This window comes from Mizuhopecten yessoensis, unplaced genomic scaffold (genome assembly GCF_002113885.1).
Source record: "Mizuhopecten yessoensis strain PY_sf001 unplaced genomic scaffold, ASM211388v2 scaffold923, whole genome shotgun sequence".
Classification (NCBI taxonomy): domain Eukaryota; kingdom Metazoa; phylum Mollusca; class Bivalvia; order Pectinida; family Pectinidae; genus Mizuhopecten; species Mizuhopecten yessoensis.
In genome coordinates this window covers 527,130-554,139 of record NW_018403789.1, presented here as the reverse complement: position 1 = coordinate 554,139, position 27,010 = coordinate 527,130, and the positions used below count along the sequence as shown (strand labels likewise).

The following is a 27,010-nucleotide window of genomic DNA, read 5'->3' as shown; positions in this document are numbered from 1 at the left end:
GAGGGGAAGGCATGAAGGTGCGTAAATCATATGCGTTATTTACTTCAGTATGTAACGACAAATTTGATTGGTTTATGGGGACGCACAGACTCAGTAGCAACCAAAATGGAGGACAGGAATGGAACTTCCGAAACTTTTGTTTGCAAACTTGGCACATTTGGATAATTTTTGTTATGTTTGGAGAGCAACTTAAAAGATTTATCGACACACTGTCGATATATATCATATTTGAAGCACATTTAATGAAAAGCTGGCGACGACTAATGTCTTACGCGAAGACGAACTCTGATAATCAAAGAACAGTTTCGAGGACACTTCGGCCAGGATTTGTCAAAGTGAAAGATTTCGGTGCTTTCTGAAGTTTCAAAAAGTTACTTAAGTACTTTTAAGGAACAAATGACAATATGTTGAACTTAAGATATTCAAAATGACCTTGCAAAAATTGTCAGCTATTATTGGAATATTTGAATCATTCCATGAAAATGACAGAAATACGTGCACACACCATTAATATTTTCGGGAGCATGTGCATATAAAAACTGGATAACTGTTATTGTTGTTTTCTATACGGAAATTAACAAAATAAGCAGCTAGATAAAAGCATCATGTTCAAAAATGAATACCAGGTAATTGCATATTTTTTTCTTTGTTTCTATTCGTGTTTGAGCTCTATGCTATATTTTAACTGCGTATTGCAACACATAGGGATTATTGCAAGATGTGCATTTAAATTTCTTTTTATCTTGCTTATATTTTACCGAGACGATGAAATTTGGTTTCTTTCATGTAAAAAAACCTATGATTAATTAGATATTTCTAAACATTTTCTTCAGGTTGGTAAGTATGGATTATGAAAAGTTCTTTTTTTACACAACCAATAACATTTTCTATGTGACGTTTCTATGACTAGTACGATATGTACATTGTCACCTTCATCAGACAAATGACCATTCTTTCCATAATGATTAATTAGAATGTCCCTCTGGAAGGTCCTGTGTTGGAATACTGGTGTCTAGCTCCATTGCATTTTCCCTCTCCTGTTGCATTACTTTAGTGTTGTGAAAAACCCTTTTTTAAGAGATGTTTGTTTGAGAAGTGTTGTCATTCATGATTGGGGGCAATTACAATGACTAAGAAAAAGGAGGGAGTTGCATGTGCTGAGGAATTTGACAAGATGACTATATACCTGTTGTAATATCAACATATATAGCACAGTTGGTTAAATTGTCTGTTTTGGAGTCTAGAGGTCCAAAGTTTGAATTATGATCTGGCCCCATTGCATTTTTTTTTAAGTTGAAACCTTATATTACTTGAAAGCTTTACACAGAGGTTCAAAGGTATTAAGAGTTTCCTCATAGAGTTGTTTTAATTATTTGATAGGTCTTAGGTTTACTTTTGGTATTAGTTCTTGGTATCACTGAATAATGATTAACTTGGTGGATGCTCACATCAGTGTGATGCCTGCTTACCAGACATTGCAGATTAAACAGCATACAGTTGGATATAGATACTGCTTAAATGTACACTGCAGTTAATGTACCATAGAAACATCATGTTGTCACTGACAATAACAACATAACTTTGGCATACTGTCACATGGTCCCCAAGGCCACCATACTGTATTTCTATTACTATTAGAGACCAAAAGGTCTAGATAAAGTACAGGTTCTGCCAGCCATACTGTAGTATGTACCGACTGGCCATAGAAATGTCAATGATGCATCTCCATTAGAGTTAATGGTAATGTGTATTTTTTGCATTGTTTTGGTTTGCAACAGTTATTTTGATTCAAAAGATTTACTGAAAAACCAAAAAATATATTTCTTGACTTATTCATGGAAATTTATTCTAACATGTTTCTTTCTTCAGGGTGGACCTTTTTTTGAAGTTCTTACCTTACAAGGAAAAGAATCGTCTGCTCATTGGAAGTTCAGTGGTGGCGTTAAGAAGGTATGATGATGTTCTATACTTAACCATCGTAATGGGGGTAATTCAAGGGGGATTGCATTTTGGTACAGAGGCTTAGTAACTAGTCTAGGGACACTTAGATTGTTTGGGTTTGATTCAAAGTTTAATAATGGAATTTTCGAGATACTTATCTCCCGTCCCATAAGTTCTCATTAATGTGGCTTGTTACCAGAATACATCTGTACATGTTGGCAAAATCTGCTTCAGAGGAAGCTTACATTAAACGTTACTTAAGAAGTATTAGTGAACTAGATGAACAACGGTATGAAAATGATAAAATTAACATAATATTGTAAACCATTGCATGTATGTCTCCAATGAATCCTGGAATAGCATCCTCGGAATATTGAGGCTTTGTGTGAGTGTATACAAAACGTTACTAGTGTAGAACTTGGTGATTATATTGAACATTTTGGGAATAGAGGTTTCTGAGTACAAAAATGTACTAAAAATTCACAATCAAGCAGACTTGAAAAAACCCCACTATCACTTGGCTGTAACATGACAAACAGCTGCAAAAGCATGTTTTGGTGAAAAAATTGGAGAAATTTAAATACAAAAAAACAAACCTGGTAGCCTTTTTGTTGTCTAAGCATGGCAGTACAATTATCACATGTAGTGTCCTATCACATTTGAAGGAATTAGTGAATTTTAAGCAGGCGGATAATTGTAAGAAGAAGCATTGTTAGATCATGCCATTGATAACCACTGTCCCAGAATTCAAATTGGTTTAGCTCATTTTACTGCCTCGTATTTAGATCTTATGTCAGGAATGTAAGAATTATTGAGACAGTGTGATCATGAACGTTATTTTCTCCAGGTATATGATAAGGAGGTGAAGAGCTATATCTATAGTTTGGAGGGGACACCATCGACCACAAAGGTCCACTTCCCTAAGGACCAGTCACAAGCAGGTAAAAAGGATTGACATATTCACCAGTATATTGCAGAAAATGGTCATGTTTTCCCAATTACTCACCATTAAAGTGACTTATACATAAAACAATAAGTATCAGCTGAATAAAAAAAACATTGGAAGAAATCTTTCAAAAGTTCAGATGATAGTGCAAAATATCACTATGTGATCAGATATTTTCGTGGGGCCCAAATTCTGTGGTTTCCAACAAAACACCATTTTTTGGCTACATGAATTCATGGATTACGAGTACCCACTCAAACAGAGAATGGCTTCATATCAAACTTGTAATAACTTTGTGGACCTATGAATGCATGGATGAAGATTACCCACGAAATCAGCAAATTTTAAAACCACACGAAAAATTAGTGATTTCAAATTATGAGTCAAACTCACGATTTTAAGGCAGTGACAGACTAGCAATCTTAGGGCAGTGACAGACTAGCAATCTTAGGGCAGTGACAGACTAGCAATCTTAGGGCAGTGCCAGACTAGCAATCTTATATTAGGGCAGTGGCAGACTAGCAATCTTAGGGCAGTGCCAGACTAGCAATCTTAGGGCAGTAACAGACTAGCAACCTTAGGGCAGTGACAGACTAGCAATCTTAGGGCAGTGACAGACTAGCAACCTTAGGGCACTGACAGACTAGCAATCTTAGGGCACTGACAGACTAGCAATCTTTGGGCAGTGACAGACTAGCAACCTTAGGGCAGTGACAGACTAGCAATCTTAGGGCAGTAAAAGACTACCAATCTTAGGGCAGTAAAAGACTACCAATCTATCCATTAATCTATTTTGGATTTCAGAGGGGCACTTCTAAAAGTTTGAAAATATGTATGTGATTGGTGGGTCTAAAATAATAGTTACCGATTGCCCTAGGATGGGGCTCACGAAAACTTTGCCCACTACCCATTTCTACGTAAAATCAAATATTTTTCTTATTTTATGGAAAAGTCCCAAAAGGAAATATTGATGAGGACTAGCATATTAAATTTAAGTGGTAAAAAATTGATTCCTATCTCGCATTGCCAACTTTACCAAAAATGTTTTACCTATGTCCTTTTAGAGAAAGTTTGGAATAATGAATTAAGTTAAGCTTGGACGGATGATTTCACTACAACATGCTACATGTTTTCTTCCTCACAGTTCCCCTGATCCAGCGCTACTTAGTCATACAACTTCACCTTGCAAAGGGCCAAGATCTTTCCATTGAGCTAGGGTAGGTATAGAATCAGGTATTGCTACATGTACCGTTATATTATTACATGCTTTATTTTCTGTTTAAAAGTAAATAGCTTTTATAAGTTATAAAAGTTATAAGTTTTAATGGCTTTTGTGAGTTAACTTTTGTTTTCAGTGGTTAAAGTCGAGACACTAGTCATTTGCACTTTTTGCTCGACAAAGGAAACAGACGTTTTCAAAAGCTCGCAAATAAGTTTTCAATTCCTGTTTGTGTTTAAAACAAACTAAGCATTTAATAGTGACAAAAGTTTGGAACTAAATGCTGTTTATTTTACAGAGTTGCAGACTTGGGCAATAACAAGAGGCGACTACACTTCTCTACAGCACAGAAGGAGACCCAGGTTACCCCTCTCCATGCCAAGATTCCCCTCACCATTGTACGGAGAAGTATTGTAAGTCAGAGGTTTTAGGTTTGATATTAGCCAATATGAAATCTATTTAATTCTGGACTTGCATACATATATCTTGCTTGATGCCAAGATTCTTATTCTGTGGTACTATCTGCATGCTTTCCCAGAGGTTTTGAATCTGTGTGTTGACCCTTGACATTTAGCATTTTCAGAGATCTGTTTACCTTTGACATTTAGGCGTTTCAAAGATTAAGTTATCTTTTCCTAGATATGCGAAGGGTCAATTCTCATGTTCGGTATTCTTGTCTTTTCTGGAGAAGTCTCCAGCCAAATAATGGAAGAATGAGAGGATGAATTGAACACAGGATGAAAAATGATTTAACAGAATTAACTCGGCATGGAATATGGTTGTAGTATACTTATTACAGGAAAAATACAGCATTTCAATTTGACTTGAAAAAGTGATTTTTTTGTTATCAAGGAAAAACAGGCTTCAGAATTTTTTTATAAATATTTCTCATATCTGACAAGAAGAACCTCTTATACAACAATTGTTAGCATTAGCTTGTTTCCTACAACATAAAACTTGAAAAAACGTTACTGTACAAGGTGTTTGTATCTTGTTTCAGTGGCTGAACATGTGTATAGACATGGTGTCGTTGGTGGGCGAGACTTGGCGGGGACAGACATACAAGGCAACACAAAGCATCAGTGTCTCGGCCAACTGTAAACTTCGTCGCATCTTCACCATGAAGACCCAGCCACCCGACACAGCAGAGGATGAGGGTAGGTTTTCATTCCATTAAAGCAGAAACTATGTTTTAAATAAATAGAAATTGTAAGTGGTATTCAACCCTGCAACATGCATATTGTACTATTTCCAGATTTTAGCAGCAATCTTTTTTATCAGGTTTAGTTATTAAGCTTAGTTAGGATTGCGCTATTTCTGTATATTTTTTTATATCTCCTATATGATGGGTGCACCAATTAATGAATATGCTAATCTAGTAAGAATTGATAAAACACTAATTTGATTGCTCTAAAACGAAGATGATGTTGGGAGAGTGGGCTTATTACCAGACGTGGGCTTGTCACCGGTAAAATATGGTACTTAATTTAAGACGTGTCTTCAATCTGAATTTTATTTATTTAACTGTTACTGTCTTGTTTTACCATAGAGATGTATGGCTGCCCACCAAGTAATTCTGGAGAACTTGACCAGATCCCCAAGTCTTGTCAACTGGCCAACGATGTCCAGCAAATAACACAGGTACAGTACAATTGTCATCATATCATTTCTCTCTTAATGTCAAGTCCTGTGTTGTGATTATTAGAATCTTCCCCTACCTTGAGGTTGTGACAGAGAAATCTCCAACCAGAGGGATGGTATTCTTTATTGTCTTACCCGAGGCTTTCCCTTAAGGTAGAGGATGAGTGTTTTTCTCCCTTCCTGTTTCACTCAAAAATCCGCCAACAAGCGGTGATTGCATGAAATATAAGCGTTGATTGGATGTTTTTCGAGCAAATCCAAAGTCGTCTTCTATGGTCTGCTTCTGTTGACGTGACGTCAATGCATTGATGACGTGACGTCATACTATTATTATGACTTAGATAACGCAATTCTGCACGTGGCTATCTCTCACTAGCGGGGTGACAAGCTGATCTTTTTCAGCTTAAGAGGGAGACACACCTGTGAAGGGTGAAAACAATTATCTTTCAGTCTTGGTGTTATTGTTTATATTTTGAAAAAGTAAAATACAACAGGCTAAATGACTCAATCGAATGTTTTAACCGGCAGGGACCCTGTCAAACATACATGGATATCCACATGCTTCACTTGCCGTTAGTTTCATGCAAACATAATACAGAAGCTAGACTAGCACTACGAAATGAATCGGAAAACCAGCACAATGCTGTCCAGCCAGATACTATTGGCTACTTTCAACTGGTTGAAGGAACGTTCCAATAATACATGTAACATTGTATAATAGTTTACAGTGATATCAAGGTGTATTTCCACATGTGTATTACTATACAGTAAAATTATTAAGGAAGACTTTGCTTTCAAAAGAATTTTCTCAAATAACAATCAGCCAGATTAAAAAGGATCTGATTGTTCAGTGACTTGGAAATCAGATTATGTATATATGTATACCATTAGGTCAGTATCCAGGAAGGCAGTTTACTGTTCCTTTCGACCATCAGAGATTTGATTAACAAAGTCACACTGCATTTACCATTGTGTTATGAAAACTTAATGTTATGCCTTCAATTTGCAACACATTTTCAACTAATTTCAGCAGACCATGGAATCAGATTGCCAGGTTGTGGCATTGAACATGTGTTGCTATGTTAAATTGGTTTTGTATTATTAAGTGGGTAAGTAGTACAGTTAGCTTTTTGTCCTATTAAACAAAAAGGAAAATGTGCTCTCCATGTTATCTCGGTGCTGAAATGCATTACATTGATATTATTACTATTTGATTTCTTATACAGTCTTATATTATTATATACTGTAGACCTGTACAATTCAACATATAAGTACGAGTTCAACATATGAATACGAATACATGTATTCAAAATTCTGGCAAATTGATATCTTTATTGATTAAATGTGTTGCTAATTTCAGCTGCTTACATTGACGAAGATCCGACATGGTGAGAGATTAAGGGGCGGAAGTGGAGATGTGAATCATGCATCAGCCACACTGGAACTAGGTATGGCGAGGCCTTAAACATCAGATATGGTGGGGGGGGGGGGCATATAGTGTTGCCAATGTCTGCCCGTCCCGTCGCGTCCCATCCATGAGCGAGGGCATTTATGTATTACAGACATTTTCTAGTTTTTCTAAATATTTGATTGATCAAGGAATTTTAGAGTTCAGAAATGGAATCTTTCTGTGGAAGATTTTTTTTTAAATTTAATTTGTTTATTTACATATCATCGTTGTTGATAACTAGTGCACAATTTAAGTACGAGTTTGTGTGATACAGCAAGTTTCTGGTTCCCAGAGACCAGCTCTATCACCTGATACAGTTCACAGTCAAAGTATTGGCTTGAGGGGTATAGCAAGTTTCTAGATCCCTGAGACCAGATCTATCAGCCAACATAGTACACAGTCAAAGTACGAGCTTGAGGGATATAGCAAGTTTCTGGTTCCCAAAGAACAGGTCTATCACCCGACATAGTACACAGTTAAAGTATTGGATTGAGGGATATAGAAAATTTCTGGTTTCCCGAGACCAGGTCTATTGCTCAAGGCAAAATCAAAGGAAATTAGCCCGGTTGATGTAGATATGTATGTGATCCTCTCTAGTTACACCTAAGATAGCTTGTGACGTAACTAAGATAGCTTGTGACGTAACTAAGATAGCTTGTGACGTAACTAAGATAGCTTGTGACATAACTAAGATAGCTTGTGACATAACTAAGATAGCTTGTGACTGTGTCAGTAAAACAATGACAATTATCATAACGTTCATTTAGATTTGAACTCCAGTGGACGCAGGACATCCCTCAATGATTCGTTCCACATAGCATTTGGTTCCAAGGTACCGGGTAAAACGACTAGTCAGAACACGAGCAGGAAGTCAGCGCAGGTAAGGTCCAACAGGTGTCACAAAATAAATAAATAATAAATAATCCTCTTAAATCGGACATGAATAAAAAAAATGTTGTTGTTTACCCTAGATTCATTGATTCACTATTATATATATCCATTTTTAATTCTGAAAGATTATGATAATATTACCAAACATATCTAAAAACCATAAATGCACATTTGGTTACTGTAACAGCAAAATCTTTCTTGTGTGACATCAGCATGACTGTTCAAAATATGTCCAACAGGCAGTTAGCTTCAATGGTTTCAGGTTTATAGATACATGTAACAAGAGTTCTCCACTATCAGTTTGAGTTGTTTTATTCAATAGTTGACAGTATATGAATGATTTTGTCGTTGATGAATTTTACAGGGCAACATGACCAACAGAAGTGTGAGAAGTACGTACTCCCGTATGGATTCTCAAACAGAAGGTGAGTCGAAAGCCTAGCTATGTAAGTAATCTTTTTTTTATGGCCGACTTCATTTTATAGATATTTTTTATAATTGTTCACATTTTAATTGATAAGGCTGTATTTACCCTTTAACAAGTATGACTTTGAGCTCACTTTTAAAGCTCAACATTCCTATCCAGCATGATGTGAATTTGGAGAATCTTAACAATTTGTTTTATTGAAAATTGAAATATTATTGAATGATTGAAATTGAATAGTAAGATTAAGAAATCAGAAGCATTCATCTTAAATTTTCTTAAAGTGTATTGTACAGATTTTCAGAATCAACAACAAGGTTGAAATGCTTAGTGAAATTTATACACTGGCACAATAACCCACTGGTTATGCCGTGGCGCTTCGTCCGTCTGCCGTCCGGCGTCAATATTTTACTTTAAACAACTTCTTCTTAATAACCGAAAGGCCTAGGGTGTCAATATTTGGCCAGAAGCAAACTGGGATGAAGGGCTACAAAGTTTGTTAAAATTAATGACCTTCACCCATTTTCAAGGTCACAGGAGTCAAATATGTTAAAAACTTTAAATATCCTCTCGATAACCAAACTTCTCAGGGAGATGATATTTGGCCAGTAGCATGCTTGGGTGAAGGGCTATCAAGTTTGTTCAAATGAATGACCTTCACCCATTTTCAAGGGCACAGGAGGCAAATATGTTAAAAACTTTAACTATCCTCTCGATAACCAAACTTCTCAGGGAGATGATATTTGGCCAGTAGCATGCTTGGTTGAAGGGCTACCAAGTTTGTTCAAATGAATGACCTTCACCCATATTCAAGGTCACAGGGGTCAAATATGTTAAAACTTTAAACAACTTCGTCTGAATAACCAAAATGCCCAGGGGGATGATATTTAGTCAGTAGCATACTAGGATCAAAGGCTACCAAGTTTGTTTAAATGTATGACCTTCACTCATATTCAAGGTCAAAAGGAGCAAATATGTTCAAAATACTTAAACAACTTGTTCTGAATAACCAAAAGGCTCAGGATGTTGATATTTAGTCAGAAGCATGCTGGGATCAAGGACTACTATGTTTGTTAAAGTGAATGACTTTGACTTATATTCAAGGTCACAGGGGTCAAATTTGTTTTAAAATCTTTAAACGACCTCTTCTGAATAACCATCGGTCCCAGGATGTTGATACTTTGCAAGTTGCATCCTGAGATGAAAGGCTATAAGATTTGTTCAACATAATGACTTTGTTCGACTTTCAAAGCTACAGGGGTGAAATGTTTTAAAATCTTTTAAAATGTACTTTTGAATGACTTTAATCATAAATACTGATATTTTGCCTGTAGCTTTATTTTAGATCACTTTTAAGGTTGCAAGTGTGAGATTTATACCAGGTGAGCGATGCAGGCCCATTGGGCCTCTTGTGTTATACAAGGATACAGATGATTTCAGTTGTTGATTACCTTATATTTGACAGACATGTCTGAGGAGCATTTTGAGTTGTCGTCTAGTATAGCAAGTAAGGACGGATTTCTGAGTGGGAGTGATCACAGCCGGGAAGATTCTGTCCATCAGCCCTCCCACCAGAGACAAGGCTCGGACTCTCTCTCGCAGGTCGATCTGGAAATGATGTCCCGAATTGGTGAGCTGAAAAATAATGTGTCGGTATATGATAAAAAAACCTTCTTAGGGAAGTTCTAGGCATAGGGCTGTTCCAGAAAAAAAGACATCCCCCCCTGGGCCGGCACTTTTTCCAGACCCCTACCACCCATAACTTCAATAACCAGCTGACCCCTACCACCCGTAATTACGAATTTTGTTCCATACCAACGACCCACAATTGATTTTTAGTTTAAAAAAAAGGAAAAAAAAAAGTAGTACCCACATACCATGTTATTTAAATAGTTAATTTATACCCATATACTATTAAATTAAATAATTACCGTTGTTTTACTATCATTTGATATAAATAAACTAAAATTTAGTTTAATATATATATATGTGTGTTGTATTCTTTTTGTGCTTTTGCTATATATTATATACATAGAGAATGCGATAAACGAGGCAGAAAATTGGCCTAAACCATGCCTCGCCATCCATCTTCCCACATCTTCCGGGCTCTAACCACGCGAATGGGCAGCCATTTTTGTGAAGAGTGATAACAGCGCCCTCTATCAAGATTGATTTTTTTTATCATAGGAGTTGCGTCCCTTGACCCACATACCGGAAGCAACTTGCAAGCGATACAGTAATGTCACGCTGCCAAAGTTTCAGCACGTATTTCAAAAACGCAAATCTACATCTGAGCTTCAACCAGATATTTTCATATCACACCACCATGTAAATCAATTAATCAGGTTTTATTTATTTTTTAAATATTTTTTTTTATTTCTCCAACGTACAACGACCCACAGAAACGAAAATACAACAACAACAACAACCAATAACTACGATTTTATTCAATGTTCAACCCCCCACGTTAACAAAAAAAGTTTGCCGTCCCAGGGGGGGATGTCTTTTTTTCTGGAACAGCCCATAGATAATGTGTAAGAAATCACTAGTAATAGTTTGTAATACTTCCTTCGTATATCTTTTATAGTAACTGTAATATTTGGTTTTGAAATAGTAAACAGGTGTAAAGAGAGGAGGAAAAGCAATATTTTCCTGTCAAGTGGATGATATTTTATACATTTGTTTTCAGACAAACCCAAGCAGGATTTTTCTATGGTACAGCCCCACCCTCCTCGTGAGCCATCAAATGACCGACTACGACGAAAAATACGTGTGAAGAATGGAGGTAGCGGGGTCGGTAAGGACCGTGTTTCCAGTGCTGGATCTGTGACAGGTATGTTAACTAGTAAAATGACAGTTACACATTGATAGGGTTTCTTATACAGTTAATCAAAAACAGGGCTTAAGGTTTTGGAATAGGGAATTCAATATTTCAACTGTAATGGGAAAAAACAAAATTGAGTTTCAATAATTTTCGTATATAGCACAAATACTTTTTTTGAATTTTGGAGACTTCTTATATGGTTCTTAAATATCTTTGTTTTATCATAAGCTAGGTAGAGCTAAGAGCTTTAACAAAAGCTAGGTAGAGGCTAAGAGCTTTAACATAAGCCAGGTAGAGGCTAAGATCTTTAACATAAGCCAGGTAGAGGCTAAGAGCTTTAACATAAGCTAGGTAGAGGCTAAGAGCTTTAACATAAGCTAGGTAGAGGCTAAGAGCTTTAACATAAGCTAGGTAGAGGCTAAGAGCTTTAACATAAGCTAGGTAGAGGCTAAGAGCTTTAACATAAGCTAGGTAGAGGCTAAGAGCTTTAACATAAGCTAGGTAGAGGCTAAGAGCTTTAACATAAGCTAGGTAGAGGCTAAGAGCTTTAACATAAGCTAGGTAGAGGCTAAGAGCTTTAACATAAGCTAGGTAGAGGCTAAGAGCTTTAACATAAGCTAGGTAGAGGCTAAGAGCTTTAACATAAGCTAGGTAGAGGCTAAGAGCTTTAACATAAGCTAGGTAGAGGCTAAGAGCTTTAACATAAGCTAGGTAGAGGCTAAGAGCTTTAACATAAGCTAGGTAGAGGCTAAGAGCAATTACATGATTGGTAAAGGAGGCAGTTTACAAATCAAGTAATTTGATCTGATGGAATAAAACAGTATGATTTCGATTAATCATCAAAATGCTTATTCTTATCAGCTCTGCTTTGTGTTATGTTTAAGATGAGAACATGAGTGTTGGTCCAAGTGTGCAATCACATCTATCTGAGTCTGGATACAGTAGTCAAAAAAGTAGTACCACCCCTCATCGCCAACGCTTGATATCAGATGGCGACCTCAATTTGTCTGACGGCAGTGAAAATACAACAGATTCAGCAAGCCGTAACAGATCTGCCGAGATGGCGCGTGGTGTGAAGCCACAGGTGGTACCGAGGGTCTCTGACCGTTCAAAGGGGAAATCGTCGGGAGGTTGCTTCAAAGGGGTGGGAGCCTCGGGTCAAGATTCATATGAAAGACTGAGTCCCAAGACTTCAAAGGGTATACAAAGTGTCATTGTTAACACATAATATTTTTATTTTTTAAACTGTACTGTGTACAATTATTATCATGCATGCTTGTCATAGGGAGGTTCAAATTTTTGGTAAGAAGTAAAATAATTTAAGTTGAAATAAACCAACTATTGAAACTGTAACAGTACCATTGTCACTACTGTGAAGTATTCATATTTAAGCCCTTTTCAAAAGAAGTGACCTGTACAAATCACATTTTGCCTTGCATTTTACAGAATTATTGTGGTTCGAAATTGGATTTTTTGAAAAAAGGAATAAAAAAAGAACACAAAGGCAGCAGGGTCTAACTTGGGACCTTGACACACAGGCTTTATCAATGTTGCTACGTAGGGCATTACAACTGCAATGCTTCAAAAATAGTTCCATTTTATGGGCTCCTTACAAATGTACTCCCTGCTGTCACTGTGGTCATATACCTAGGCACTGAATACATTTATAACTGAACTGTTGGCTGTTAGGTACATCAAAGGATTTCACTCTTTAGTTCTACACTGTTATAAAATCCTGTTGTCCGTTTGAAAAAAAACTTTATTTTTTGTTAGTAACTCAAAGAAATAATTTGTGTATTGAAAAAAGACCATGGAATTCTTACATAAGTATTCTTAAGGAAGCTTCAGCACTTGTTTAAACATCTTATTTTAATCACCCCAGAACATATCTGCTCATTTAAATATTTATAACACATGTTTGCTCCTTTACAGAGTACAACTGTGAGGACTATCTGGAAGACAAACCGGAGCTGTTGGACGATTCCATGAGCAATGTGATAGAACTGCTGAAACAGAAGGCAGGTCTAGGGGGTAGGATGGGACAGGACTGGGATGATCTGACGGACGAGGAGGATAGCTCGGCTGAGGATCTGGGACGGGAGGAGTATGAGGAGAGTGATGAGTATGTATGATTGACATGCTGGAGAATGTATTGTGTAGTTTGTGAGATAAAAACAAAATCAATCTTTATAATGTAAGTGATCTTTTTCTTCTTTATTTTTATTTATTATTTAGATTGCCAACTAAACAAAGTAGAAGTGTACCTTTTACATGAATTTTCATGATGTATGATATTATTTTGCTGTTTGTCCTTTTCTTTGCAAAGTATAAATATCAAAAAGTAATACTAGTACATTAAAACTTCGTTATACTGCCACTCTTTATGTTGGCATTATAAAGGGGTTTGACAATAAACTGAAAAATGTATAAAAAGAATTCTTAAGAAAACAAGAAAGGAACATTGAATTACATTGCATGTTGGCATTAAGTGAAGTGGTAAATAAACAAGGGACATTATATAGAGGTTTTACGGTATCCTATTTTTTAAACACTTATATTATTTTTGTATAAAAGTTTCTTTATAAGCTATATCTTTGATGTGTAGTTATCTTTTCTCTTTGGATTGTATAAAATGAACATTAGATTATTTTGCCTCTTCTTTGCAAGTTACAGAAACTTGAAAAGATGTCTTTGACCGCTGTAAGAGTTCAAATGGATATATTTAGGTTAACTTCCAAGTGAAACCCAAATTTGTATCAGAATGTGTATATCTGGATCATCGTGTACCTTGTAAAGATATCATCTCTCTTTGTTATTAAGGTTTCTTATGATAATTGTTACTAATTGAAATTAAAGATAACAATGTTTGTCTTAGTAATCTTAATTCTTATTAACATGTTCCTGCGTTGTAATTGAATTTATGTAATTTTTATAGGGAAGATAATGGCAACAGAGACAACATTTTCCTGTTTGCGTCACGGCCAAAGTCGGCACCCCGGCGCCATTTATCACCTAGCCAGGCAGACAGTGGTCTGGATCTTGACTCCTCGTCACAGGTAAAATTTGGTAACAATTAAAAATAATTGTATCAAAGCTGATTGGTGAATAAACCTTTCAAAATGAGTTCAGAATAGATTGATACAATTAAACCAACCTGGGGTAGCTAACTTTCTGTTGAGATTTATCTGTCTTTCATCACATGCTATTGATTAAACCTCAGACAAGAATATTGAAAACATTTTTCCTTGGCCTAATGCTATTTTCCTAGTATGCTATCTTATTGACTCTAAACAATAAGGTCTTGTATCATAATGAAAAAACACATTATTTTCACCCTTTAAATGCAATGACTTTATATAATATGTTGTGTATCAATATTCACTGTTGGATAAATTCACTGAAGTTGTGGTGGGTTCAAATGTCAAAAGTTTAAATTAGCAGGGTAGTATTTGCCAACAGAGTATGCTGGTCTGGTGATATGAAATTTTATGAAGGAAGTTCTGAAACTTTATGAAGGTAAATTAAAGTTTGCATATTATTAACTAGTTTTCTTGTTGATATGAATGTTCAGTAAAATTTTGTTGATTTTACAGTCAAGAACATTGTCACTGCCAAGGAATTCAAAGAAAGTTTCAAAGGACATGGCCAGAGGGGCTCGTCCCGAGGAGGATTTTTATAATAACAATTCCAGTAGTGAGGATGATGACATACACGTGCGGAAAAAGTTAACGGGATCTCGCCCTAACAGTGGTTCAAACAGTCGGCCACATAGCGGCACAAATAGCCGGCCACATAGTGGCACAAACAGTCGGCCACAAAGTGGCACAAACAGTCGACCTCATAGTGGCACAAACAGTCAGCCACAAAGTGGCACGCATAGTGGCACCAGTAGCCGAAATCCCAGTGGTACAATCAGAAGTGGTATGAACAATATGGCTGTCAGTCCTAAATCTGGTTTGGAGAAAAAGATTGCGCGGACAGTTTTAAGTCCAGTACAGCCACAGATTGCCAATGAAAGTCCTGAACTCCGATTCAGCTCCAACACATCAGTATTACAAGTTCCTGGATTGAATAACGGACATTTATCCAACAATTCCATGTCCAGAATGAGTCGGAAATCTTTACGTGAGATTCCAATGAATGATGCCAGGTTAAAATCTTCTGAGGTAAGAAACAGAAGAATTGGTCCCACCAATTTTCATCATATCTGTGAAAACTAAACTATTTTCTTCACAAAACTTAAAAACTTATAAAATTACCTCCCCTTCCTATGCTATGTATTCTGTATTTTGATACTCATTTTATACTTTTCCATTTTATACAAATTTTAAATTTCTGATTTAACAATTTTGATGACTGTGTACATAATGTATATATATCATAAATCAAATTATTTATGCAAATTTTGCGAATTCGTCGAAAAGTTAATAATTTATATGCATTTTAGTTTTTGGCTTTTTTTCATCTCCATGATAATGTTATCCTGTAAGTATGTACATGGTCATTTTATTGGTATGTGATAAAATATGCATACCTTTATTTGTGATTTCATTATTTTGCTAAAATAGCGAAAATAAGATACTCACAAAAAATACCAAATGTACATGTGTATCTATTTCAAGAGTTACTTAGAGATAGAGATGTTTGATAAATATATCTGTAACCTAATGTTTTCAAAATAAGAAACTCGGTGATATATATTTTCTTTATATTTCTTCAATATTGATTTTCATTTATTTCATAGAAGCCATATGACTTTTCAAAGTACCAAATGGCAGACATCACAGAATCGTTTGAAGCCAAAATGTTATCCAGTATGAAACGCCATAATGACGAGGAGCTGGAGGATGTGGTCGAGTCGCCAAGGAAACAAACCGCCCCCAGCATGCCCCTGAATAAGAGTCCCCACTCGACACTGACACAGGAGCAAAACCCTCGTAACCTGTATGATTTCTCGCCTACCTTGACCAGTGATGATGACACAAGTCTCAGTACTTGGCAGGCTCCCGTAAGTGAATAACCATCTGGTTTCTCTGTCACTTTTGATCGTACTGTATCACGAGTAATTCCTGTAACTCCAGTGGTGTTTATAGTCCCCTTCACCACTTTATCTGACAATAAGCCCACCTATATATATTGCAGTTCAGTAGAAATGACAATAAATGCTATTTCACTTACCTATAACAGTAAGCCAGCCCCTGTACATTTAGTCCGTGATTAGGTGTTGGACTATTGGGCTTATAACAGGGTGGACATGGTATTAGAAAGCCATCTTAAAAAAATGATAATCATTAATTTTGCATTTATGGCTTTTATAGAATATTTTTGATAAAGATCAGATTTCCTTCTGTAATATATTGGAGATGTTCAACTGATGGAACATCACATATCATTTGCATATTGATATGATGTAGTCAGAGGAAAAAACAACAATAAAAATTCAATACACAGATACCTAATTACAAATGATTTTAATCTTAGTAACTAATCAATAACATATTTTTAGGCATAAAGATCCAGTTATTAATTGAATAGACTCTGGTTTGTTTAGTCAGTGCCACGGCCAACTACTCTGCAGATGAAAACATATATCATGTGGTCCTATGACATTATATATCATGTGGTCCTATGACATTATATATATATATCATGTGGTCCTATGACATTATATATATATATCATGTTGTCCTGTCACGTTATATATCATGTTGTCCTGTGTCATTATATATCATGTTGTCCTCTGACATTATATATCATGTTATCCTATGACATTATATATATCATATGTTCCAATGACATTATATATATCATATGTTCCAATGACATTATATATATCATGTTGTTCTGTGACATTATATATCATGTTCTCCTGTGACATTATATATCATGTTGTTCTGTGACATTATATATCATGTTCTCCTGTGACGTTATATATCATGTTGTCCTATGGCATTATATATCATGTTGTCTATGACATTTTATATCATGTTGTTCTATGACATTATATATATCATATGTTCCAATGACATTATATATATCATTTGGTCCTATGACATTCATAATCCCATGGTTGCCATAGGATTATGAATGTCATAGGACCACATGATTTATATATATAATGTCATAGAACCACATGATAGATATAATGTCATAGGAACACATGATATATATAATGTGGTCCTATGACATTATATATATCATGTGGTCCTATGACATTCATAATCCCATGGTTGCCTAATGAATTCAGTAGTGTTATTTATTGTCATTGTCATTCAGAAATGTACCACATGTTTGAAGAAGGAGGAAGCATTGAAAGTCGTTATGGGGAAAAAATATGGAAAAGTGTTACCGGTATATGATGCAGAGCTGACTTTTCTGTAAATGAATTATATGTTAAAAATGTGTTATCTTTCTAATATCTTACAGCCTAACGCCCCTCACAACTACCAAGATGAGATGAAATCCCGACTCAGCACAGACACGCTCACCTCCTCAAACCCCAGGTAGGCCTTCACCATCGTCTCTATCTGTACCCAGGTAGGCCTTCCCCATCGTCTCTATCTGTACCCCGGTAGGCCTTCACCATCGTCTCTATCGGTACCCCGGTAGGCCTTCACCATCGTCTCTATCGGTACCCCGGTAGGCCTTCACCATCGTCTCTATCGGTACCCCGGTAGGCCTTCACCATCGTCTCTATCTGGACCCAGGTAGGCCTTCACCATCGTCTCTATCTGTCCCCCGGTAGGCCTTCACCATCGTCTCTATCGGTACCCCGGTAGGCCTTCACCATCGTCTCTATCTGGACCCAGGTAGGCCTTCACCATCGTCTCTATCGGTACCCCGGTAGGCCTTCACCATCGTCTCTATCTGTACCCAGGTAGGCCTTCACCATCGTCTCTATCTGTACCGAGTTAGTTCCCTTATTATATTGAAACTAAGAAAGTTATTTAGGGCACTTTAGAGATTTTTTGTCAACACCAGACAAATTTTGAATGTAGAATATATTACCTTTATTCAGATGGTACATGATGTACAATGATGCACTGATTATGTCTGACAATATATTTTAATTGACCACATAAATGTTTGCATACTCCCGATATTATTGTTTTTACATATCTGCTATAAATGTTGACTTACACCAGATATTGCTGTTTTTACATATCTGCTATAAATGTTGACTTACACCAGATATTACTGTTTCTACATATCTGCTATAAATGTTGACTTACACCAGATATTATTGTATTTACATATCTGCTATAAATGTTGACTTACACCAGATATTACTGTTTCTACATATCTGCTATAAATGTTGACTTACACCAGATATTACTGTTTCTACATATCTGCTATAAATGTTGACTTACACCAGATATTACTGTTTCTACATATCTGCTATAAATGTTGACTTACACCAGATATTACTGTTTCTACATATCTGCTATAAATGTTGACTTACACCAGATATTACTGTATTTACATATCTGCTATAAATGTTGACTTACACCAGATATTACTGTTTCTACATATCTGCTATAAATGTTGACGTACCCCAGATATTATGTTCAGACATCATTACATTATGGACAAGTCCACACAACGATGATCATAGTAAACACGACCATTTTATTGTTACCATCAGGGACTGGGGAATGTTTAGTCCTCCCTTGCCAGTCTTCCAAAGCCAGCTGAAGAACTCCACGGAGGACCTATCAGTGGGTAGCAATAATAACTCTCCGCGGAAGGAAGCTTCAGGTGGGTACAGTCACTGTAGTGTTGGTGTGCAGTATCACTGTTATTATGTCACCATGAACTTCATCTCTGGGCCAAAGGTCAATCAACTGCCAAATTGTCTTGTCTGGGTGTGTAATGATAAAATATATAAGATATCTTGATGGAACTGGAAGTGTGTCTGCATTAGACACAGAAGGTGTCAAAAAGCAGAAATCATTCACTCTTGCTTCATTCATGTTTTTGTTCACAATACAAATCACTAGGTTATTATTTGATAAATGTTCATGATTATGTTATCTTGAGTTACTTTTATTGAGAAAAGTAATGAACTTGGAGATATTCCAGAAGTACAATGCAACAGGTTTAAATTCTGTGTTTTGTCTCCTCCAGATTTGAGTCCGCGGAAGGCAGGACTGTCAGCCATGGGACGACAGGACACGACAGACGATGAGTCTATAGACGAGTTGGACTTACTCTACGATCCCTGTCTCAGCTGTTATTACGACCCAAGGAGCTGCAAATATTACGAACTTGTATAGCATTTTTTTCTGACCTTGTCCTCAATCTCTCCCGCTGATGTGTCCGTAAAGGGTATAGATCTGTTTTAATTTTCCCAGCATCTATTTTAGCAATTTGTAATATTACACTTTACAGTTTATGAGTGATTCGTTCATCAGCATTGCAATAGAATTTCTTTGAATTTAAAAAAAATATAGCGGTGTTCATTCATTGTTAAGCATTTCAGGTACATATTTCATAAAATAAAACCATACTTGCCATAGACATTGTTCAAAGCTTCAACTGGTAATGGTACATGCATTGTGTAACCTGCTGATCTATAGAAAAAACATTGAAGAGATGTATTGCAGTATTTATAACATTTTAGTCACCTGATATTAAGTTTTGAAGTCCAAATGACTTCAGCTAAAATAACTGGATGTATGAATCTAAGAACAAAATCTTCAAAAAGGAAGAATTGGAATCAACTTTTAAGTTTAACTTTCAATGTTTTTCTGCTTAGGGAACATCAGACCTATTCTTTCCCACTGCATGTCTTAAATAAAAGGCAACTTATTTGGTCATCTCACATTTTCTTATTGCCTATAAAATGTTGACACTCCGTCCTCAATGTAAATATTTGTACAGATCATGGTACCCCCAGAACATCCAGCCATGTCAGTTTTACAAAGGCTTTGCTATGTAACCTACACTGTACGGTGCAGTATTCTTGGCCAGTTCTGATATCAATTTGATGTATTCACAGAAAGATATTGTCATTATTATATATTTGCAAATCATTTTTATAAGCAACACAGCCACAAATTCATGATGTCACATGACATTTCATTAATAGCTGATGAGTTGAAAGATTTATTTTAATTTTGATGAAGAGCAATATGAATGCGTACACCAGGTGTGTAAATCTATGAATGTATGACATTTTGATTTAACTTCCTTGATATTTTTGTGATGAGCATTATCTTACACATCAGAATTATGGTTCCTTTTCAAATTATTAATTCAAGGATAGTTACAGGTGTTTTAATGTGAAACACTTCTGAAAGGAGGTTCATTTTACTAATAAGGTAGCATATACCCTTAAGCTATGTTTGAATTACCATATTTTACCTGTGATAAACCCATGTATCCTAGTGCTAAAAAAGACGGTAAAATGAACTGCTTGTTCACGGAGTTTTACCTAAAATGTGCACTCGTACGTGTGAAATATTAAAAATAATAGATGGTCTTATTACTGAGCAAGGGTTTATAAAGTGAAGGTAGGATTTTCACTGATAACATATTACTCAGCGTGAATTTATTACTTAGTGTGGTCTTATTATTGAGGATGGTTAATTACCAGCTAAACGTTGTTTATCACTAGTAAAATATGGGTATTTTTACTTAACACATACTTAATGATATAATGTATGTGTCAGCGATTTAAGCTCAAGTCAGTATCATCTCTGGTTGTGTGAATTGTCACCTTTTTGGGAAAACGTTGTCATGCTTCAAGAGAAATATTATAACCTTCATCAGGAACTATCTTACTTGTTAATCTGAGTTATCAAATGCACATGAATTACACATATACGATTGTTTGAAACGCATTGTTTTGAACAGATTGTTTATAATTACATAAGAACACCTGTCATCTGTTAAGTGGTTGTTTGATATCCCTTTGTGATGAGACTGTAACCAAAGTACCATATTGAAAGCATTTAATTATCATTTATATACTTCATAAATAAGTTTGGAATACAATTTGTGTGGAGTTACTAGCATACAATCTTGCAAATTCCTATACTTTTTATGTGACTGTTTAAGTGCATTATCTAGATGTTGTGGTACAGTTTAACTAATGTGATAATCACACAGACCCATTTGTTGGGTATCAATACTTACAGTATGTCTCGAAATTGCTCCATGTCTTTTGAAATTTTCATCTGTAAGAGTTGAAATTTTGAAAGTCTCTGTCTTTCCGCAAAGAGATATTGACACAGAAGTATTAAGCTTGCAAACAGTATTTAAAACAATGATAACTGCTGTAAAAATGTGTATGTGAAAAGACAAGAGTACTTGTGTCTAGTGAGGGTATTTATAATCTGAGTTAAAGACATGTTTGTAAAAGGGTTGGGGTGCCTAGTTTGCACCCATTGACAGTATGACTGGGATTAATGAGAAAAGGGTTTTACAGTGTCAATGTGAATGTCCAGTAAAGATTAAAATGATGAATGCAATAAAGCAGTTTTACCTGTCAGTTAAAACTCATTTTCAAACACCCAGTCTTATTCTTGCTGTTTACCGTACTAGCTGTGGAAATCTATTGAGAGTTCAGGTCATCAAAGCTTTGTGATCGACAGTTTCATTGTAAACATTTTCTGACCACATGAAATTACAGACCTGAAAATTGTGGAGGTCATCATTGTGTGGCTATGTTAATACCTTTGTGTAGTTAATATACATTGAGCTGTAAAAGGAACAGGTGGATGTATTATTATTTGTTCTGCTGCTTCCAAGTGAACATATACATATACTGGTACATTATACTGTGGTGTTATACCATCAGAATGACACTTTCATATCGTAGATCGAGAGAATGACAAAAAAACACCTGATACTACATGTGAGGTATAATTTTTGGTTGACCTTACTGTATACTGGGAAACAGTCAAATTTTCGCCCTCCACTGAAAGAATCCATTTTTGTGCTGTGTTATTTTCGCCCTCCACTGGTAGAATCCATTTACACTCGTGTTATTTTCGCCCTTCACTGGTAGAATCCATTTACACTCGTGTTATTTTCGCCCTCCACTGGTAGAATCCATTTACACTCCGTGTTATTTTCGCCCTTCAGATGTTATTACTATGTATAGTATGTTGTGTATTTATTTGTCACCACCGTGATAAATTCGCTCACATTACGGAGGGCGGAAAAAGGCAAAATTAAACTGACGAAAACTTCCCAATACCATGTATACAGATTGTGTACAGTTAAACCTCGATGTAATTCCCCACGTTTAATTTTCAACCTCATTTACCACACACATATATCAAGGACTCTTATTCCACCTTTCCTTTACTCATTCACCCCTGAAATTTCATAATGAACTATTCTAACCTTTGAATTGGAAGGGTTCAAATGTGTCTTCAGAGGTGAATGAGTTAACAAATCTTTATGCATTCCCAAATGTTTCGTAAAACCCCATCTGCAATATCCTCAGGATTAGCGCACTTATATTCTGTGCAACTCTGGAATATGTCATGGCAAAATGGAAGGCATGCGGCTATAGCTATGTGGTTATTATTGGGTAAAAATATATACAGACTTCTGCCCTTTAGAGATTACAGAGCTGCGACACCCCACTTCAAAGTCAGTCAATTTTACTGAAATGCTGCCATTGGATTTTTTTGATTTTCATCAAATGATCAAACTAGTCTTCGTGTATCATGAATAAGGTGGCACACATTGAGCCTTCAATTTCTTCATGACTATTCCAGGAGATGGCCCTGTAAGTTGTAAAGAGTTTGTGCCCAATCCCTTTTGACTGTTTAATGTCAATAAAATTCGTTTGAATGAAAAATAAATCCAGGAGTGCAGAAAGCGCAAGTAAGCGTTGCTCCAGGAATATCGAGTATGGCTAAAACCCTTTATAGTGCCACAATTTTTCTTATGACTAATAGGGTCAGTATAAAAAGGGTTTGCAACAAGTATTCCGAGCAAAGTCAATGTGCTATCAGGATACATGTCATTGTATGTGTAATTATTACTTATAAATGGGTTGAATGTACAGGTAGTGTAAAACCAGCGTAATGTGATGTTTAATAACATATCAATGTGTAATGTCAATGTCACATTTTATGTACACAAGTCTGTGATCCAAAGAGAGAGTGCGAAATAAAAGTAGAAATATGATTGAGTTTCAGTTTTAATTGTTTTTGGATATGTTTTAGAATTACTTTAACTTGGAGAACCACTACCTGTCTGACCATGTGGGTTTTCTCTGGGTATCCTGGTTTCCTCTTTGGCTCTTTAGGTCTTTTGTTATTAGAAAGGTCAGATATACAAGTGATAAGGTCATATATGGGGAAAGGTCAATGATTTGTCTGAAACACATGTGACAAGTGAAGAAAGGTCAAGGTCCTGTAAGAAATACGTGATAGGTGAAGAAAGGTCAAGGATTGTCATCAAATGTGAAAAAAGGTTGCCCAAGACACACATCACTACAACAAAAGGTCAAAAACTTGTCTGAGCCAAACAACACATACAAAAGGTAGAGGACTAATTATCTGATATGCATGTTACATAATTATGAGTATTTGTCCGGGAAATGTCACAAGTTGAGAAATGTAAAGAACTTGTCAGATATGCACATATGAAGAAAAGTTCTGTTAATTAAGAATTGTCCGAGACACCTGTCGACCACAGGTCAGAAAATGAATGACAAAGCCCTCTTTCTAGAAAATGGTATATATTTATTATTTCTTCCTTATATACAAAAACATACATTTATGTTTCATCAAATGTCATAAATACTTTTAAATTCCCAAACCCCCTTTTTTTTAAAAGAAAATGAACTGCATGCATGTTGTAATATAACCAGAACAATGTAATCTCTTAAAAATCACAAACATATCAAAATTCCCAAACTTAATATATACCATGATAACTGAATACCCTATTTACAGGAAACACAAATGAAAGGGATCCAAAAAAGGGATTCCTGGGAATCACAAATTCCTGAATGAAGGAGACTTTGACAAAGCCCTGGCATTCTGTGATGTTTTTTTGAGGAAAAATCTCTGTATTATTTACCTTAAAACTAATGAAACCAATAGGATATAATGCATTATGTATAGATAATTGAAAACATTTTTGTATACTCTTTTATGTATAACTCTGTAATATAATGAGCTATTCAGACGAAAACATATTGAGAATATCATGGTGATATGTACTCGCACAACTGAAAAGATATGAGAAGTTATCTATTGGTGAATTTATTCTAACCATACCTCATTGGTTGAAGCCCATAGTCGTTATCTGAATATATTATAAAGCATTACCTACATAAAGCAAATATAATTTTTGAGCTTACTGTAAATATCATTCGTATTATCTTAAGATATAAAACATGTGACACAATTCCAAAGAGACAGGAGCGTACTAGATATAAATGAGACAATTTCTCATGCTTAAAATACCAGTCAACCTCACAGAACTTTACTTCAATTGAACCTGGCTATTTAATAAATTTTTTTTTTTTAAATTTACATTTTTGTATGATCAAAAATATTGTGGACATTACCGGTAGATCAAATTTTATAACAGGAAGTGTTTGTAAGAGGTGGTTTATTTTTCATCGTTGTGTGGTTATACATTTAAAACAATACACTCTTGCAAAAATATAATATATGTTATGTAATACCTAATGTTATATAAAGATTCATTCTACAAAGAAATATGATTTTCTGAACAGGATCATTTTCAGCAATCAACATTTAAATGTTCACAGATGGGAGACAAACTAGAGGCTCCCATCAGTACAATAATCACAAGTACGATATTCTGTTTCTCATTTTATAATTGTTGGACAGTTCATCTCTGATAATGCATCTTTATTGAGTTTCCATCCTCCTATCTACAAAAGTTGAATATCTTATTTTTTAAAATATCCTAGGAGTGAACGTTGTGTACTGATCATCATGATCACTGCTGTGTATTTTTAGAATCATTAAGACTCTTTTAACTGACTTTCTAGAGCATAAGCACAGCCTGTAATACTGGGGACATGGTCTCAACTATTTTTACCGTATTGTACTTATCTGGCAATAAACCCATGCCTGGTAATAAGCCCACCCTATCTATTGCAGATCAGTTGAAATCACAACAAATTATATTTCACTGTCCTGTGATAAGCTCATCCCTTGCTTTGAGGTGGATATGAAGTGCTGGTCCCCTAGGCTTACTGCAGGATAAATACACTACAATGTATATCGTTATGTTCTAAGTCCCCTAGGCTTACTGCAGGATAAATACACTATATCCATATGTTCTAAGCTGCTTAGATAATAAGTTTCTGCGAGGAAGTGATCAGGTCATTCATTGTCATATTGACCTACTTGTAATTAAGTCAATACACTTGCATGAATTGGGATATTATTTTGTAACCAAAATTTATTTGTTAATTATTAATTGTCAAGATAATTGTCCTTTAATTTTTATTATTCTAGATATGTTTTCTTTCTGTAAAAAAAAACTTTATCTAAATTTTCCCATTCATTTTTTTTGTTTATTTTTTTTCCATAATATTCATAAATTTTTCGGTTCACATTCCAATATGTTTTTTCTTGGGTAAGCGATCTTCATCATGTAAAGATAAGATCCATAATCCTTTAATTCTGGAAACTTATGGAACACTTTAAAAAAAGTATTTTTTATCACTATGTAAGAATTATTCAAGGATGGTGAAGTTTTTCAGCTTGTCCTTGAAAATTGTTACAAACAGCAGCAAGTTTGTTGGCAGATCAGAGATAATGGGAGATCCGTTCCATAGAGTCGGAGATGACGTAAGATCCTTCACAGAGTGAAGTCCCGTCGGCCTCCATACTGAGAGTCTGGAACGGCAACGACTGGCTGGATTGCTATGGAATGCTTCGAAAGTGTGTCGCCAGAGTAGCCATTTAGCTCGGCTGTAAATAATGAAACACATGTTAAAATATTTAACAGCATAATGATGCTGATTCTTATATATATATTTTTTTAATAACTTTAATTTGATGAATTTTATTTTATTGCTGTAAGCGATCAAACACATCTACAAGAAGAGATTTAATCTTTGTCAAAGCAGGATTCGCCCGTCCTAAAATAGAATCAATAATTTTGAAACTTGTAGGTATTTGTATATGTTAGACAGCTGCTGCTCCAAGCAAAATAAAGTAATTGTTTAACATATTTCTATAAATAGTAGCAGCGAGACCTGAGCCATCTAATTTGAATCCTGAAATAGGAACTTGATCATGGTATTCTCATACATTCTCGTACTTTGTTTAACATATGATCAAAATATTTTAAGAAATACATTCCTACTAGACTGATGACACATGAATTCACACAGGACAGATGTGGTAGCACTATATACCCCTTCCCACCCCCTAACCCCCACCCTAGAATGATGGAGACATCATCCCTTCCCCATAACCCCCAACCTAGAATGATGGAGACATCATCCCATCCACCTAACCCCCCACCAAGAATGATGGAGACATCATCCCACCCCCTAACACCCACACTAGAATGATAGAGACATCATCCCAACACCTAACCCCCACCCTAGAATAATGGCGACATCATCCCACCCCCTATCCCCCGACCTAGAATAATGGAGACATCATCCCACCCCCTAACCCCCACCCTAGAATGATGGGGACATCATCCCA

The 27,010-nt window shown here is 35.7% G+C and overlaps 2 protein-coding genes across 2 annotated transcripts in view; one reads left to right on the top strand and one right to left on the bottom strand.

Annotated features, from left to right (window-relative positions):
• Positions 1-91: 91 nt before the first annotated feature.
• Positions 92-23,485, top strand: LOC110455415 (uncharacterized protein C3orf67 homolog). The gene is made up of 20 exons (XM_021505545.1): positions 92-626; positions 1,870-1,950; positions 2,789-2,882; positions 4,032-4,104; positions 4,405-4,519; positions 5,107-5,263; positions 5,656-5,747; positions 7,108-7,195; positions 7,965-8,077; positions 8,453-8,513; positions 9,978-10,142; positions 11,202-11,345; positions 12,221-12,535; positions 13,269-13,458; positions 14,272-14,392; positions 14,930-15,502; positions 16,081-16,344; positions 17,763-17,839; positions 18,982-19,094; positions 19,464-23,485. The coding sequence occupies exons 1-20, from the start codon at positions 606-608 to the stop codon at positions 19,610-19,612; spliced, it is 3,006 nt and encodes a 1,001-aa protein (XP_021361220.1). The 5' UTR covers positions 92-605; the 3' UTR covers positions 19,613-23,485.
• A 2,334-nt stretch (positions 23,486-25,819) lies between these two features.
• Positions 25,820-27,010, bottom strand: part of LOC110455409 (tetraspan membrane protein of hair cell stereocilia homolog) — a 7,840-nt gene continuing 6,649 nt past the window's right edge. The window contains exon 3 of the mRNA XM_021505532.1: positions 25,820-26,263. Within this exon, the coding sequence (XP_021361207.1) occupies positions 26,151-26,263 (113 nt within the window). The 3' untranslated portion in view covers positions 25,820-26,150. The remainder of the gene's footprint in view (positions 26,264-27,010) is intronic.